The sequence below is a fragment of the Phyllobates terribilis genome, unplaced genomic scaffold, assembly GCF_046119375.1.
Source record: "Phyllobates terribilis strain yellow unplaced genomic scaffold, ASM4611937v1 Scaffold_4__5_contigs__length_816908805, whole genome shotgun sequence".
NCBI classification, from domain to species: Eukaryota; Metazoa; Chordata; class Amphibia; order Anura; family Dendrobatidae; genus Phyllobates; species Phyllobates terribilis.
Genome location: NW_027362764.1, coordinates 11,431,716 through 11,450,187, shown reverse-complemented (window position 1 = coordinate 11,450,187; position 18,472 = coordinate 11,431,716). Strand labels below are relative to the sequence as shown.

At 57.2% G+C, this 18,472-nt stretch overlaps 1 protein-coding gene across 1 annotated transcript in view; it reads left to right on the top strand.

Annotated features, from left to right (window-relative positions):
* The window catches only part of LOC141264133 (SCO-spondin-like), a 521,676-nt gene that overhangs the window by 398,163 nt on the left and 105,041 nt on the right, over positions 1-18,472 (top strand). The window contains exons 68-74 of the mRNA XM_073676443.1: positions 5,246-5,413; positions 5,716-5,847; positions 5,917-6,157; positions 8,409-8,561; positions 8,643-8,689; positions 12,529-12,699; positions 13,605-13,775. Coding sequence (XP_073532544.1) covers positions 5,246-5,413; positions 5,716-5,847; positions 5,917-6,157; positions 8,409-8,561; positions 8,643-8,689; positions 12,529-12,699; positions 13,605-13,775 — 1,083 coding nt within the window. The remainder of the gene's footprint in view (positions 1-5,245; positions 5,414-5,715; positions 5,848-5,916; positions 6,158-8,408; positions 8,562-8,642; positions 8,690-12,528; positions 12,700-13,604; positions 13,776-18,472) is intronic.

Genomic DNA, 18,472 nt, shown 5'->3' with positions numbered 1-18,472 from the left:
GGGGCACAGTGGTGGTGATGGCACTGGTGGTGGGGCACAGTGGTGGTGGGCACAGTGATGGTGATGGCACTTGTGGTGGGGCACAGTGGTGGTGATGGCACTGGTGGTGGGGCACAGTGGTGGTGGGCACAGTGGTGGTGGGCACAGTGGTGGTGATGGCACTGGTGGTGGGCACAGTGGTGGTGATGGCACAGTGGTGGTGGGCACAGTGGTGGTGATGGCACTGGTGGGGCACAGTGGTGGTGGGGCACAGTGGTGGTGATGGCACTGGTGGTGGGGCACACTGGTGGTGGGCACAGTGGTGGTGATGGCAGACTGGTGGTGTGGCACAGTGGTGGTGATGGCACTGGTGGTGGGACACAGTGGTGGTGGGCACAGTGGTGGTGATAACACTGGTGGTGGGCACAGTGGTGGTGATGGCACTGGTGGTGGGACATAGTGGTGGTGGGCACAGTGGTGGTGATAACACTGGTGGTAGGCACAGTGGTGGTGTGGAACAGTGGTGGTGATGGCACTGGTGGTGGGACACAGTGGTGGTGGGCACAGTGGTGGGGCACAGTGGTGGTGGGCACAGTGGTGGTGGACACAGTGGCGGTGATGGCACTGGTGGTGGGCACAGTGGTGGTGATGGCTCTGGGGGTGGGGCACAGTGGTGGTGGGGCACAGTGGTGGTGATGGCACTGGTGGTGGGGCACAGTGGTGGTGATGGCACTGGTGGTGAGGGCACAGTGGTGGTGATGGCACTGGTGGTGTGGCACAGTGGTGGTGATGGCACTGGTGGTGGGGCACAGTGGTGGTGATGGCACTGGTGGTGGGGTACAGTGGTGGTGATGGCACAGTTTTGGAGGGCACAGTTTTGGTGGGCACAGTGTAGGTGATGGCACGGGTGGTGGGGCACAGTGGTGGTGGGCACAGTGGTGGTGATGGCAGACTGGTGGTGTGGCACAGTGGTGGTGATGGCACTGGTGGTGGGACACTGGTGGTGGGCACAGTGGTGGTGATAACACTGGTGGTGGGCACAGTGGTGGTGTGGAACAGTGGTGGTGATGGCACTGGAGGTGGGCACAGTGGTGGTGATGGCACTGGTGGTGGGACACAGTGGTGGTGGGCACAGTGGTGTGGCACAGTGGTGGTGGGCACAGTGGTGGTGGACACAGTGGTGGTGATGGCACTGGTGGTGGGCACGGTGGTGGGCACAGTGGTGGTGTACACAGTGGTGGTGGGCACACTGGTGGTGGGCACAGTGGTGGTGATGGCTCTGGGGCACAGTGGTGGTGATGGCACAGTGGTGATGGCACTGGTAGTGGGCACAGTGGTGGTGATGGCACTGGTGGTGGGGCACAGTGGTGGTGATGGCACTGGTGGGGGGCACAGTGGTGGTGATGGCACTGGTGGTGGGCACAATGGTGGTGATGGCACTGCTGGTGGGGCACAGTGGTGATGATGACACTGGTGGGGGGCACAGTGGTGGTGATGGCACTGGTGATGGGGCACAGGGTGTTGGGCACAGTGGTGGTGGACACAGTGGTGGTGATGGCACTGGTGGTGGGGCACAGTGGTGGCGATGGCACTGGTGGTGGGGCACAGTGGTGATGGGGCACAGTGGTGGTGATGGCACTGGTGGTGGGGCACAGTGTTGGTGGGCACAGTGGTGGTGATGGCACTGGTGGTGGGGCACAGTGGTGGTGATGGCACTGGTGGTGGGCACAGTGGTGGTGGGGCACTGGTGGTGATGGCACTGGTGGTGGGGCACAGTGGTGGTGATGGCACTGGTGGTGGGACACAGTGATGGTGATGGCAGTGGTAATGGCACTGGTGGTGGGGCACAGTGGTGGTGATGGCACTGGTGGTGTGGCACAGTGGTGGTGGTGGGACACAGTGGTGGTGGGGCACAGTGGTGGTGATGGCACTGGTGGTGGGCACAGTGGTGGTGATGGCAGTGGTGGTGATAGCACTGGTGATGTGGCACAGTGGTGGTGATAACACTGGTGGTGGGCACAGTGGTGGTGATGGCACTGGTGGTGGGCACAGTGGTGGTGATGGCACTGGTGGTGGGCACAGTGGTGGTGATGGCAGTGGTGGTGGGGTACAGTGGTGGTTATAGCACTGGTGATGGGGCACAGTGGTGGTGATAACACTGGTGGTGGGCACAGTGGTGGTGATGGCACTGGTGGTGGGCACAGTGGTGGTGATGGCACTGGTGATGGGCACAGTGGTGGTGGTGGCACTCGTGGTGGGCACAGTGGTGGTGATGGCACTGGTGGTGGGCACAGTGGTGGGGATGGCACTGGTGGTGGGCACAGTGGTGGTGGGGCACTGGTGGTGGGGCACAGTGGTGGTGATGGCACTGGTGGGGGGCACAGTGGTGGTGATGGCACTGGTGGTGGGGCACAGTGGCGGTGATGGCACTGGTGGTGGGGCACTGGTGGTGTGGCACAGTGGTGGGTCACTGGTGATGGGGCACAGTGGTGGTGACGGCACTGGTGGTGGGGCACAGTGGTGGTGATGGCACTGGTGGTGGGCACAGTGGTGGTGATAACACTGGTGGTGGGCACATTGGTGGTGATGGCACTGGTGGTGGGCACAGTGGTGGTGATGGCACTGGTGGTGGGGCACAGTGGTGGTGATGGCACTGGTGGTGGGCACAGTGGTGGTGATGGCAGTGGTGGTGGGGCACAGTGGTGGTGATAGCACTGGTGATGTGGCACAGTGGTGGTGATAACACTGGTGGTGGGCACAGTGGTGGTGATGGCACTGGTGGTGGGCACAGTGGTGGTGATGGCACTGGTGGTGGGCACAGTGGTGGTGATGGCAGTGGTGGTGGGGTACAGTGGTGGTTATAGCACTGGTGATGGGGCACAGTGGTGGTGATAACACTGGTGGTGGGCACAGTGGTGGTGATGGCACTGGTGGTGGGCACAGTGGTGGTGATGGCACTGGTGATGGGCACAGTGGTGGTGGTGGCACTGGTGGTGGGCACAGTGGTGGGGATGGCACTGGTGGTGGGCACAGTGGTGGTGGGGCACTGGTGGTGGGGCACAGTGGTGGTGATGGCACTGGTGGGGGGCACAGTGGTGGTGATGGCACTGGTGGTGGGGCACAGTGGTGGTGATGGCACTGGTGGTGGGGCACTGGTGGTGTGGCACAGTGGTGGGTCACTGGTGATGGGGCACAGTGGTGGTGACGGCACTGGTGGTGGGGCACAGTGGTGGTGATGGCACTGGTGGTGGGGCACAGTGGTGGTGGGCACAGTGGTGGTGATAACACTGGTGATGGCACTGGTGGTGGGCACAGTGGTGGTGATGGCACTGGTGGTGGGGCACAGTGGTGGTGATGGCACTGGTGGGGGGCACAGTGGTGGTGAGGGCACTGGTGGTGGGGCACAGTGGTGGTGATGACACTGGTGGTGGGGCACTGGTGGTGGGACACAGTGATGGTGATGGCACTGGTGATGGCACTGGTGGTGTGGCACAGTGGTGGTGATGGCACTGGTGGTGGGGCACAGTGGTGGTGGGACACAGTGTTGGTGATGGCAGTGGTGATGGCACTGGTGGCGTGGCACAGTGGTGGTGGGGCACAGTGGTGGTGGTGCACAGTGGTGGTGGAACACAGTGATGGTGATGGCAGTGGTGATGGCACTGGTGGTGGGGCACAGTGGTGGTGATGGCACTGGTGGTGTGGCACAGTGGTGGTGATGGCACTGGTGGTGGGGCACAGTGGTGGTGATGGCACTGGTGGTGGGGCACTGGTGGTGATGGCACTGGTGGTGGGGCACAGTGGTGGTGATGGCACTGGTGGTGGGGCACAGTGGTGGTGATGGCACTGGTGGTGTGGCACAGTGGTGGTGATGGCACTGGTGGTGGGGCACAGTGGTGGTGGGGCACTGGTGATGGGGCACAGTGGTGGTGATGGCACTGGTAGTGGGGCACAGTGGTGGTGATGACACTGGTGGTGGGCACAGTGGTGGTGAAGGCACTGGTGGGCACAGTGGTGTTGATGGCACTGGTGGTGGGCACAGTGGTGGTGATGGCACTGGTTGTGGGCACAGTGGTGGTGATGGCACTGGTGGTGGGGCACAGTGGTGGTGATGGCACTGGTGGTGGGGCACAGTGGTGGTGATGGCACTGGTGGTGGGCACAGTGGTGGTGATGGCACTGGTGGTAGGGCACAGTGGTGGTGGGCACAGTGGTGTTGATGGCACTGGTGGTGGGGTACAGTGGTGGTGATGGCACTGGTGGTGGTGGCACTGGTGGTGGGGCACAGTGGTGGTGATGGCACTGGTGGTGGGCACAGTGGTGGTGATGGCACTGGTGGTGGGCACAGTGGTGGTGATGACACTGGTGGTGGGACACAGTGATGGTGATGGCAGTGGTGATGGCACTGGTGGCGTGGCACAGTGGTGGTGATGGCACTGGTGGTGGGGCACAGTGGTGGTGGGGCACTGGTGGTGGGGCACTGGTGGTGGTGCACAGTGGTGGTGGAACACAGTGATGGTGATGGCAGTGGTGATGGCACTGGTGGTGGGGCTCAGTGGTGGTGGGGCACTGGTGGTGGGGCACAGTGGTGGTGATGGCACTGGTGGTGGGCACAGTGGTGGTGATGGCACTGGAGGTGGGCACAGTGGTGGTGATGGCACTGGTGGTAGGGCACAGTGGTGGTGGGCACAGTGGTGTTGATGGCACTGGTGGTGGGGTACAGTGGTGGTGATGGCACTGGTGGTGGGCACAGTGGTGGTGATGGCACTGGTGGTGGGGCACAGTGGTGGTGATGGCACTGGTGGTGGGCACAGTGGTGGTGAGGGCACTGGTGGTGGGGCACAGTGGTGGTGATGGCACTGGTGGTGGGCACAGTGGTGGTGATGGCAGTGGTGGTGGGGTACAGTGGTGGTTATAGCACTGGTGATGGGGCACAGTGGTGGTGATGGCACTGGTGGTGGGCACAGTGGTGGTGATGGCACTGGTTGTGGGCACAGTGATGGTGATGGCACTGGTGGTGGGGCACAGTGGTGGTGATGGCACTGGTGGTGGGCACAGTGGTGGTGATGGCACTGGTGGTGGGCACAGTGGTGGTGATGGCACTGGTGGTGGGCACAGTGGTGGTGATGGCACTGGTGGTGGGGCACAGTGGTGGTGGGCACGGTGGCGGTGGCGGCAGTGGTGGTGGAACTTACAGTGGTGGCAGTGATAGTGATGATGATGGTGGTGGCACCTGTGGACTCTGCAGTTTTCTCCCCGTCTCCCTTTAGTCAATGGCGTTTGGTCCAAGTGGAGCCCGTGGTCGTGGTGTGAGCGCTCGTGCGGTGGAGGGCGGTCAGTGAGGAGCAGGACCTGTACCAGCCCACCACCCAAAAATGGAGGAAAGGAGTGCGCCGGCGAGAAGCTCCAAGTGCGGATCTGTAACCCCCGGCCTTGTGGTAAGAGTGGGCAGAGACGGTGCAGGGTGGCTGAGGATAATGGCGCAGTGACGAGGGGCCGCAGACTGGCAGCGGCTGCCCAGCTCACAGAGCATGGTCTGCACTGATACATTACAGCATATCCTCAGCAGTGTCCAGCTTCAGCATGTCCCCGCTCACTGACAGTAAGCAGAGATAGTGCAGATCAGAGAGGGACATTATACAGTGACGAGGCTTTATTTACATGGGACTGCACTGGCCATTACCATTTCTGATGAAACCTATGACGTCTTTGTCCCCCTCTCGTGGTCTCTTCCGTGCAGCGGATGGTTGCCCCCCAGGTATGGAGCAGGTGGGGTGCGCTAATCGTTGCCCCCGTCGTTGTGCGGATCTTCAGCAGGGGATGGTGTGTCTGGACGCAGAGTGGTGTGAGCCGGGCTGCCGCTGTCCTCCAGGTCAGTCCCCTCTTATGGTGGCGGGGGGTAGCACTCAGGGCCACACTCACCCTCTCCACATGTTCTCAGGGTCACTGGAGCAGGACGGGCGGTGTGTCCCCATCACCCAGTGTGAGTGCACCGACAGCCGCGGGCAGAGCTGGACACCCCAGAGCTCCCTGCAGGACGACTGCAACAACTGCACCTGCGCAGAGGGCCGAATGCAGTGCAGCAAGGACCCCTGCCCCCACCCCGACTGTGCCTGGAGCCAGTGGTCCGCCTGGTCCCAGTGCTCCTCCACCTGCAGAAGAGGCAGCCAGGCACGCTTCAGGTGACTCCGCGAGTATGCCCTGTAAATATCACCTGCCCCAGTGCCCCCAACACTGCCACCCACAGTGCCCCCCAACACTGCCAGCCATAGTGCCCCCCCAACACTGCTAGCCACAGTGCCCCCAACACTGCCAGCCATAGTGCCCCCAACACTGCCAGCCATAGTGCCACCAACACTGCCAGCCATAGTGCCACCAACACTGCCAGCCATAGTGCCCCCAACACTGCCAGCCGTAGTGCCCCAACACTGCCAGCCGTAGTGCCCCCAACACTGCCAGCCATAGTGCCCTCAACACTGCCAGACATTGTGCCCCCCCAACACTGCCAGCCACAGTGCCCCCCAACACTGCCAGCCACAGTGCCCCCAACACTGTCAGCCACAGTGCCCCCAACACTGCCAGCCACAGTGCCCCCCCAACACTGTCAGCCATAGTGCCCCCAACACTGCCAGCCACAGTGCCCCCAACACTGCCAGCCACAGTGCCCCCAGCACTGCCAGCCACAGTGCCCCCGACACTGCCAGCCACAGAGCCCGTGACACTGTCAGCCACAGTGCCCGCGACACTGTCAGCCACAGTGCCCGCGACACTGTCAGCCACAGTGCCCGCGACACTGCCAGTCACAGTGCCCCCCAACACTGCCAGCCACAGTGCCCCCAACACTGCCAGCCACAGTGCCCCCCAACACTGCCAGCCACAGTGCCTCCCAACACTGCCAGCCACAGTGCCCCCCAACACTGCCAGCCACAGTGCCCCCAACACTGCCAGCCACAGTGCCCCCAACACTGTCAGCCATAGTGCCCCCAACACTGTCAGCCACAGTGCCCCCAACACTGCCAGCGATAGTGCCCCCCAACACTGCCAGCCATAGTGCCCCCAACACTGCCAGCCACAGTGCCCCCAACACTGCCAGCCACAGTGCCCCCAACACTGCCAGCCACAGTGCCCCCAACACTGTCAGCCACAGTGCCCCCAACACTGCCATCCATAGTGCCCCCCACACTGCCAGCCATAGTGCCCCCCCAACACTGCCAGCCACAGTGCCCCAACACTGCCAGCCATAGTGCCCCCAACACTGCCAGCCATAGTGCCCCCAACACTGCCAGCCACAGTGCCCCCAACACTGCCAGCCACAGTGCCCCCCCAACACTGCCAGCCACAGTGCCCCCCCAACACTGCCAGCCATAGTTCCCCCCCAACACTGCCAGCCATAGTTCCCCCAACACTGCCAGCCACAGTGCCCCCAACACTGCCAGCCACAGTGCCCCCAACACTGCCAGTCACAGTGCCCCCAACACTGTCAGCCACAGTGCCCCCAACACTGCCAACCATAGTGCCCCCAACACTGCCAGCCACAGTGCCCCCAACACTGCCAGCCATAGTGCCCCCAACACTGCCAGCCACAGTGCCCCCCCAACACTGCCAGCCACAGTGCCCCCCCAACACTGCCAGCCACAGTGCCCCCCCAACACTGCCAGCCACAGTGCCCCCAACACTGCCAGCCACAGTGCCCCCCAACACTGCCAGCCACAGTGCCCCCCCAACACTGCCAGCCACAGTGCCCCCAACACTGCCAGCCACAGTGCCCCCCCAACACTGCCAGCCACAGTGCCCCCCCAACACTGCCAGCCACAGTGCCCCCCCAACACTGCCAGCCACAGTGCCCCCAACACTGCCAGCCACAGTGCCCCCCCAACACTGCCAGCCACAGTGCCCCCAACACTGCCAGCCACAGTGCCCCCCCAGCACTGCCAGCCACAGTGCCCCCCCAACACTGCCAGCCATAGTGCCCCCCCAACACTGCCAGCCATAGTGCCCCCCCAACACTGCCAGCCACAGTGCCCCCCCAACACTGCCAGCCACAGTGCCCCCCCAACACTGCCAGCCACAGTGCCCCCCCAACACTGCCAGCCATAGTGCCCCCCCAACACTGCCAGCCATAGTGCCCCCCCAACACTGCCAGCCACAGTGCCCCCAACACTGCCAGCCACAGTGCCCCCCCAACACTGCCAGCCACAGTGCCCCCAACACTGCCAGCCATAGTGCCCCCATGACTGCTTGCTGCACTGTCACTCACCGTGTAGTGGACCCCAAACACAGAGGCCTTAAATGTTTCACAGTTGAGGCAGAGACCCCACAGCCTCAGAGCGTCATTGCAACATGACGACCATCACACACTTTGTCTAGGACCCCTCTCAGCTGCGGCCCCTTGATGAGACCCCCACTCATTATCATATTTGTGTTTTTTTATAGATCTCCCATAATGGAGTCCGGCAGAAGTCAGTGTCCTCCTCCAGAGCAGCAATCTCGCCCATGTTACCTGGAGATGTGCCCCACGCTGTGCCCACACAATGGCTCCGAGAGGAATGTGGGTGACATGTGGCTGGTGGGAGAATGTCAGCAGTGGTCAGTACCTGTGGCCGAGAGGAATCTATAACTGGTGGTCACCCCGTATTATGTCACTCACCATCTGTGTCTTACCCCCAGTATCTGCACCCCGGAGGGCAATTACTGCCAGGACATCGAGTGCAGGGGTAAGGCCTCCTCAGAACATGTCTGACCTTCAGGGCTTTAAGTTCTAAAGCTACTATGAGCTGGTTTATTTACACCAGGAAGCTCAGGGGCGGAGTCTGGCTCCTCGTAGCCACGCCCACAATTACATTGATTGACACTAGACCAAAAACTCGCACTAATATACATTCACGCAATGCAGAGCTGTGCTCCAACCTGGACCCCGGAAACATCACGCAATGTAAAGCCGTGTATCAGGCTAGACCCCCTCGAGACATCCTGCCCCCAATATAGAGCCTTCCATCAGCCTGGACCCCCAGAGATATCACACCCCCAATATAGAGCCTTCCATCAGCCCGGACCCCCAGAGACATCCTACCCCCAATATAGAGCCTTCCATCAGCCTGGACCCCCAGAGACATCACACCCCCAATACAGAGCCTTCCATTAGCCTGGACCCCCAGAGCCATCACACCCCCAATATAGAGCCTTCCATCAGCCTGGACCCCCAGAGACATCACACCCCAATATAGAGCCTTCCATCAGCCCGGACCCCCAGAAACATCCTACCCCCAATATAGAGCCTTCCATCAGCCTGGACCCCAGAGACATCACACCCCCAATATAGAGCCTTCCATCAGCCTGGACCCCCAGAGACATCACACCCCCAATATAGAGCCTTCCTTCAGCCTGGACCCCAGAGACATCACTCCCCCAATATAGAGCCTTCCATCAGCCTGGACCCCCAGAGACATCACACCCCAATATAGAGCCTTCCATCAGCCCGGACCCCCAGAGACATCACACCTCCAATATAGAGCCTTCCATTAGCCTGGACCCCCAGAGACATCTTACCCCCAATATAGAGCCTTCCATCAGCCTGGACCCCCAGACACATCCTACCCCCAATATAGAGCCTTCCATCAGCCTGGACCCCCAGAGACATCACACCCCCAATATAGAGCCTTCCATCAGCCTGGACCCCCAGAGACATCACACCCCCAATATAGAGCCTTCCATCAGCCTGCACACCCAGAGACATCACACCCCCAATATAGAGCCTTCCATCAGCCTGGACCCCCAGAGACATCACACCTCCAATATAGAGCCTTCCATCAGTCTGGACCCCCAGAGACATCACACCCCCAATATAGAGCCATCCATCAGCCTGGACCCCCAGAGACATCACACCCCCAATATGGAGCCTTCCATCAGCCTGGACCCCCAGAGACATCCTGCCCCCAATATAGAGCCTTCCATCAGCCCGGACCCCCAGAGACATCACACCCCCAATATAGAGCCTTCCATCAGCCTGGACCCCCAGAGACATCGCACCCCCAATATAGAGCCTTCCATCAGCCTGGACCCCAGAGACATCACACCCCCAATATAGAGCCTTCCATCAGCCTGGACCGTCAGAGACATCACACCCCAATATAGAGCCTTCCATCAGCCCGGACCACCAGAGACATCACACCTCCAATATAGAGCCTTCCATCAGCCTGGACCCCCAGAGACATGTTACCCCCAATATAGAGCCTTCCATCAGCCTGGACCCCCAGAGACATCCTACCCCCAATATAGAGCCTTCCATCAGCCTGGACCCCCAGAGACATCACACCCCCAATATAGAGCCTTCCATCAGCCTGGACACCTAGAGACATCACACCCCCAATATAGAGCCTTCCATCAGCCTGGACCCCCAGAGACATCACACCCCCAATATAGAGCCTTCCATCAGCCTGGACCCCCAGAGACATCACACCTCCAATATAGAGCCTTCCATCAGTCTGGACCCCCAGAGACATCACACCCCCAATATAGAGCCATCCATCAGCCTGGACCCCCAGAGACATCACACCCCCAATATGGAGCCTTCCATCAGCCCGGACCCCCAGAGACATCCTGCCCCCAATATAGAGCCTTCCATCAGCCCGGACCCCCAGAGACATCACATCCCCAATATAGAGCCTTCCATCAGCCTGGACCCCCAGAGACATCGCACCCCCAATATAGAGCCTTCCATCAGCCTGAACCCCCAGAGACATCACACCCCCAATATAGAGCCTTCCATCAGCCTGGACCCCCAGAGACATCGCACCCCCAATATAGAGCCTTCCATCAGCCTGAACCCCCAGAGACATCGCACCCCCAATATAGAGCCTTCCATCAGCCCGGACCCCCCAGAGACATCACACCCCCAATATAGAGCCTTCCATCAGCCCGGACCCCCAGAGACATCACACCCCCAATATAGAGCCTTCCATCAGCCTGAACCCCCAGAGACATCACACCCCCAATATAGAGCCTTCCATCAGCCTGGACCTCCAGAGACATCACACCACAATATAGAGCCTTCCATCATCCCGGACCCCCAGAGACGTCCTACCCCCAATATAGAGCCTTCCATCAGCCTGGACCCGGAGAGACATCACACCCCAATATAGAGCCTTCCATCAGCGCGGACCCCCAGAGACATCACACCCCAAATACAGAGCCTTCCATCAGCCCGGACCCCCCAGAAACATCATACCCCCAATATAGAGCCTTCCATCCAGCCTGAACCCCCAGAGACATCACACCCCCAATATAGAGCCTTTCATCAGCCTGGACCCCCCAGAGACATCCTACCCCCAATATAGAGCCTGCCATCAGCCTGGACCCCCAGAGACATCCTACCCCCAATATAGAGCCTTCCATCAGCCCGGACCCCCCAGAGACATCACACCCCCAATATAGAGCCTTCCATCAGCCTAGACCCCCCAGAGACATCACACCCCCAATATAGAGCCTTCCATCAGCCCGGACCCCAGAGACATCACACCCCCAATATAGAGCCTTCCATCAGCTTGGACCCCCAGAGACATCACACCCCCAATATAGAACCTTCCATCAGCCTGGACCCGCAGAGACATCACACCCCCAATATAGAGCCTTCCATCAGCTTGGACCCCAGAGACATCACACCCCCAATATAGAGCCTTCCATCAGCCTGGACCCCCAGAGACATCCTACCCCCAATATAGAGCCTTCCATCAGCTTGGACCCCAGAGACATCACACCCCAATATAGAGCCTTCCATCAGCCTGGACCCCCAGAGACATCACACCCCAATATAGAACCTTCCATCAGCCTGGACCCCCAGAGACATCACACCCCAATATAGAGCCTTCCATCAGCCCAGACCCCCCAGAGAAATCACTCCCCCAATATAGAGCCTTCCATCAGCCTGGACCCCCAGAGACATCACACCCCAATATAGAACCTTCCATCAGCCTGGACCCCCAGAGACATCACACCCCAATATAGAGCCTTCCATCAGCCCAGACCCCCCAGAGAAATCACTCCCCCAATATAGAGCCTTCCATCAGCCTGGACCCCCCAGAGACATCCTACCCACAATATAGAGCCTTCCATCAGCCTGGACCCCCAGAGACATCACACCCCAATATAGAGCCTTCCATCAGCCTGGACCCCCCAGAGACATCCTACCCACAATATAGAGCCTTCCATCAGCCTGTACCCCCAGAGACATCACACCCCAATATAGAGCCTTCCATCAGCCTGGACCCCCCAGAGCCATCACACCCCCAATATAGAACCTTCCATCAGCCTGGACCCCCAGAGACATCACACCCCCAATATAGAGCCTTCCATCAGCCTGGACCCCCAGAGCCATCACACCCCCAATATAGAGCCTTCCATCAGCCCGGACCCCCAGAGACATCACACCCCCAATATAGAGCCTTCCATCAGCCTGGACCCCCAGAGCCATCACACCCCCAATATAAAGCCTTTCATCAGCTCGAACCCCGAGAAGAGCAGCAGGAAGCCATGACATGTTGCACTGTGCCCCCTCTAGTTAACGGCTCGTGGACCCCGTGGTCTCCGTGGTCGGGATGTCCAGTCACTTGTGGATCCGCCGTTCAGATTCGGAGCCGAGCTTGTATCAACCCTCCCCCCCGGAACAATGGTTCAGACTGCGAGGGTCCAGACACAGAGAGGCGGGAATGTACCAACCAGCCTTGTGAAGGTAAGACATGTGGTCAGCCCACACCTGATATCTGAGGTCTCTGGGGGTCCGAGTTCTCTGATTCCGTGACTGACCCCCTGTCCAGCTGTCACTGACATCTGCTACGGTTGTGAGCTGCCAGTACATAAATACGACCAGCAGATCAGAGAGAGATCCTTAACGATTAGGCAGATTGTTCAGGATCGGGCATGTTGTAGAAATTATTATAATGTGAATATGTGATCCAGAGATAGATCAGGGGATGAAGGAGATCGTAGGGATCGGGGATGGGGCAGATCGAAGGGTTCATGGATGGGGCATATCGTAGGGATCGGGGGATGGGGCAGATCGTAGGGATCAGGGGATGGGGCAGATCGTAGGGATCGGGGTAGGGGCAGATCGTAGGGATCAGGGGATGGGGCAGATCGTAGGGATCGGGGTAGGGGCAGATCGTAGGGATCGGGGATTAGGCAGATTGTAGGGATCGGGGATGGGGCAGATTGTAGGGATTGGGGATGGGGCAGATTGTAGGGATCGGGGATGGGGCAGATTGTAAGGATCTGGGATGGGGCAGATTGCGGGGATGGGTCAGATTGTAGGGATCGGGGATGGGGCAGATCGTAGGGATCGGGGATGGGGCAGATTGTAGGGATCGGGCAGATTGTAGGGATCGGGGATGGGGCAGATTGTAGGGATTGGGGATGGGGCAGATTGTAGGGATCGGGGATGGGGCAGATTGTAAGGATCTGGGATGGGGCAGATTGCGGGGATGGGGCAAATTGTAGGGATCGGGGATGGGGCAGATCGTAGGGATCGGGGATGGGGCAGATTGTAGGGATTGGGGATGGGGCAGATTGTAGGGATCGGGGATGGGGCAGATCGTAGGGATCGGGGGATGCTCAGACTCATATGTCTCTCGCCTGCAGGCAGCGCTCTCTGTGGCTGGGCAGCCTGGAGTCTCTGCTCCCGCGGCTGTGGTACCGGCCTCCGCAGCCGGACATGGCGCTGTGATTGCCCGAACACAGAGACACCAAACGGACAGTGTGACGGCAGAGAGCAGGAGCAGAGCGAGGCGTGTTACCTGCAGCCGTGTGAAGGTCGTCACCGGTCATACGTGTCCCTGTCCTGTAGTGATGTCACCGGTCATACATGTCCCTGTCCTGTAGTGATGTCATACATGTCCCTGTCCTGTAGTGATGTCACCGGTCATACATGTCCCTGTCCTGTAGTGATGTCATACATGTCCCTGTCCTGTGTTGATGTCAACGGTCATACATGTCCCTGTCCGGTAGTGATGTCACCGGTCATACATGTCCCTGTCCTGTAGTGATGTCATACATGTCCCTGTCCTGTAGTGATGTCACCGGTCATACATGTCCCTGTCCGGTAGTGATGTCATACATGTCCCTGTCCTGTAGTGATGTCACCGGTCATACATGTCCCTGTCCTGTAGTGATGTCACCGGTCATACATGTCCCTGTCCTGTAGTGATGTCATACATGTCCCTGTCCTGTGTTGATGTCAACGGTCATACATGTCCCTGTCCTGTAGTGATGTCATACATGTCCCTGTCCTGTGTTGATGTCAACGGTCATACATGTCCCTGTCCTGTAGTGATGTCATACATGTCCCTGTCCTGTGTTGATGTCAACGGTCATACATGTCCCTGTCCTGTAGTGATGTCATACATGTCCCTGTCCTGTGTTGATGTCAACGGTCATACATGTCCCTGTCCTGTAGTGATGTCAACGGTCATACATGTCCCTGTCCGGTAGTGATGTCAACGGTCATACATGTCCCTGTCCTGTAGTGATGTCATACATGTCCCTGTCCTGTAGTGATGTCACCGGTCATACATGTCCCTGTCCGGTAGTGATGTCACCGGTCATACATGTCCCTGTCCTGTAGTGATGTCATACATGTCCCTGTCCTGTAGTGATGTCACCGGTCATACATGTCCCTGTCCTGTAGTGATGTCATACATGTCCCTGTCCTGTAGTGATGTCAACGGTCATACATGTCCCTGTCCGGTAGTGATGTCAACGGTCATACATGTCCCTGTCCTGTAGTGATGTCATACATGTCCCTGTCCTGTAGTGATGTCACCGGTCATACATGTCCCTGTCCTGTAGTGATGTCATACATGTACCTGTCCTGTAGTGATGTCATACATGTCCCTGTCCTGTGTTGATGTCACCGGTCATACATGTCCCTGTCCTGTAGTGATGTCATACATGTCTCTGTCCTGTAGTGATGTCACCGGTCATACATGTACCTGTCCTGTAGTGATGTCATACATGTCTCTGTCCTGTAGTGATGTCACCGGTCATACATGTACCTGTCCTGTAGTGATGTCACCGATCATACATGTACCTGTCCTGTAGTGATGTCACCGATCATACGTGTACCTGTCCTGTAGTGATGTCACCGGTCATACATGTACCTGTCCGTAAGTGATGTCACGGTCATACATGTCCCTGTCCTGTAGTGATGTCATACATGTCCCTGTCCTGTAGTGATGTCACCGGTGATACATGTACCTGTCCTGTAGTGATGTCACCGGTCATACGTGTACCTGTCCTGTAGTGATGTCACCGGTCATACATGTCCCTGTCCTGTAGTGATGTCACCGGTCATACATGTCCCTGTCCTGTAGTGATGTCACCGGTCATACATGTACCTGTCCTGTAGTGATGTCACCGGTCATACATGTACCTGTCCTGTAGTGATGTCACCGGTAATACATGTCCCTGTCCTGTAGTGATGTCACCGGTGATACATGTCCCTGTCCTGTAGTGATGTCATACATGTACCTGTCCTGTAGTGATGTCACCGGTCATACATGTCCCTGTCCTGTAGTGATGTCATACATGTCCCTGTCCTGTAGTGATGTCATACATGTCCCTGTCCTGTAGTGATGTCACCGGTCATACATGTACCTGTCCTGTAGTGATGTCACCGGTCATACATGTCCCTGTCCTGTAGTGATGTCATACATGTCCCTGTCCTGTGTTGATGTCAACGGTCATACATGTCCCTGTCCTGTAGTGATGTCACCAGTCATACATGTCCCTGTCCTGTAGTGATGTCATACATGTCCCTGTCCTGTGTTGATGTCAACGGTCATACATGTCCCTGTCCTGTAGTGATGTCACCGGTCATACATGTCCCTGTCCTGTAGTGATGTCATACATGTCCCTGTCCTGTAGTGATGTCATACATGTCCCTGTCCTGAAGTTATGTCACCGGTCATACATGTCCCTGTCCTGTAGTGATGTCACCGGTCATACATGTACCTGTCCTATAGTGATGTCACCGGTCATACATGTCCCTGTCCTGTAGTGATGTCACCGGTCATACATGTACCTGTCCTATAGTGATGTCACCGGTCATACATGTCCCTGTCTTGTAGTGATGTCATACATGTCCCTGTCCTGTAGTGATATCATACATGTACCTGTCCTGTAGTGATGTCATACATGTCCCTGTCCTGTAGTGATGTCACCGGTCATACATGTCCCTGTCCTGTAGTGATATCATACATGTCCCTGTCCTGTAGTGATGTCATACATGTCCCTGTCCTGTAGTGATGTCACCGGTCATACATGTCCCTGTCCTGTAGTGATGTCATACATGTACCTGTCCTGTAGTGATGTCACCGGTCATACATGTCCCTGTCCTGTAGTGATGTCACCGGTCATACATGTACCTGTCCTGTAGTGATGTCACCGGTCATACATGTCCCTGTCCTGTAGTGATGTCATACATGTCCCTGTCCTGTAGTGATGTCACCGGTCATACGTGTACCTGTCCTGTAGTGATGTCACCGGTCATACATGTACCTGTCCGTAAGTGATGTCACCGGTCATACATGTCCCTGTCCTGTAGTGATGTCACCGGTCATACATGTACCTGTCCTGTAGTGATGTCACCGGTCATACATTTACCTGTCCTGTAGTGATGTCACCGGTCATACATGTACCTGTCCTGTAGTGATGTCACCGGTCATACATGTACCTGTCCTGTAGTGATGTCATACATGTCCCTGTCCTGTAGTGATGTCACCGGTGATACATGTACCTGTCCGTAAGTGATGTCACCGATCATACATGTACCTGTCCTGTAGTGATGTCACCGGTCATACATGTCCCTGTCCTGTAGTGATGTCACCGGTCATACATGTACCTGTCCTGTAGTGATGTCACCGGTCATACATGTCCCTGTCCTGTAGTGATGTCACTGGTCATACATGTCCCTGTCCTGTAGTGATGTCATACATGTCCCTGTCCTGTAGTGATGTCATACATGTACCTGTCCTGTAGTGATGTCACCGGTCATACATGTACCTGTCCTGTAGTGATGTCACCGGTCATACATGACCCTGTCCTGTAGTGATGTCATACATGTCCCTGTCCTGTAGTGATGTCACCGGTCATACATGTCCCTGTCCTTTAGTGATGTCATACATGTCCCTGTCCTGTAGTGATGTCATACATGTACCTGTCCTGTAGTGATGTCACCGGTCATACATGTACCTGTCCTGTAGTGATGTCACCGGTCATACATGACCCTGTCCTGTAGTGATGTCATACATGTCCCTGTCCTGTAGTGATTTCATACATGTCCCTGTCCTGTAGTGATGTCACTGGTCATACATGTACCTGTCCTGTAGTGATGTCACCGGTCATACATTTACCTGTCCTGTAGTGATGTCACCGGTCATACATGTACCTGTCCTGTAGTGATGTCACCGGTCATACATGTCCCTGTCCTGTAGTGATGTCATACATGTCCCTGTCCTGTAGTGATGTCACCGGTGATACATGTACCTGTCCTGTAGTGATGTCACCGGTCATACATGTACCTGTCCTGTAGTGATGTCACCGGTGATACATGTCCCTGTCCTGTAGTGATGTCACCGGTCATACATGTCCCTGTCCTGTAGTGATGTCATACATGTCCCTGTCCTGTAGTGATTTCATACATGTCCCTGTCCTGTAGTGATGTCACCGGTCATACATGTACCTGTCCGTAAGTGATGTCACCGGTCATACATGTCCCTGTCCTGTAGTGATGTCACCGGTCATACATTTACCTGTCCTGTAGTGATGTTACCGGTCATACATGTACCTGTCCTGTAGTGATGTCACCGGTCATACATGTCCCTGTCCTGTAGTGATGTCATACATGTCCCTGTCCTGTAGTGATGTCACCGGTCATATGTGTACCTGTCCTGTAGTGATGTCACCGGTCATACATGTACCTGTCCGTAAGTGATGTCACCGGTCATACATGTCCCTGTCCGGTAGTGATGTCACCGGTCATACATGTACCTGTCCTGTAGTGATGTCACCGGTCATACATTTACCTGTCTGGTAGTGATGTCACCGGTCATACGTGTACCTGTCCGGTAGTGATGTCACCGGTCATACATGTACCTGTCCTGTAGTGATGTCACCGGTCATACATGTCCCTGTCCTGTAGTGATGTCACTGGTCATACATGTCCCTGTCCTGTAGTGATGTCATACATGTCCCTGTCCTGTAGTGATGTCATACATGTACTTGTCCTGTAGTGATGTCACCGGTCATACATGTACCTGTCCTGTAGTGATGTCACCGGTCATACATGACCCTGTCCTGTAGTGATGTCATACATGTACCTGTCCTGTAGTGATGTCATACATGTCCCTGTCCTGTAGTGATGTCACCGGTCATACATGTCCCTGTCCTTTAGTGATGTCATACATGTCCCTGTCCTGTAGTGATGTCATACATGTACCTGTCCTGTAGTG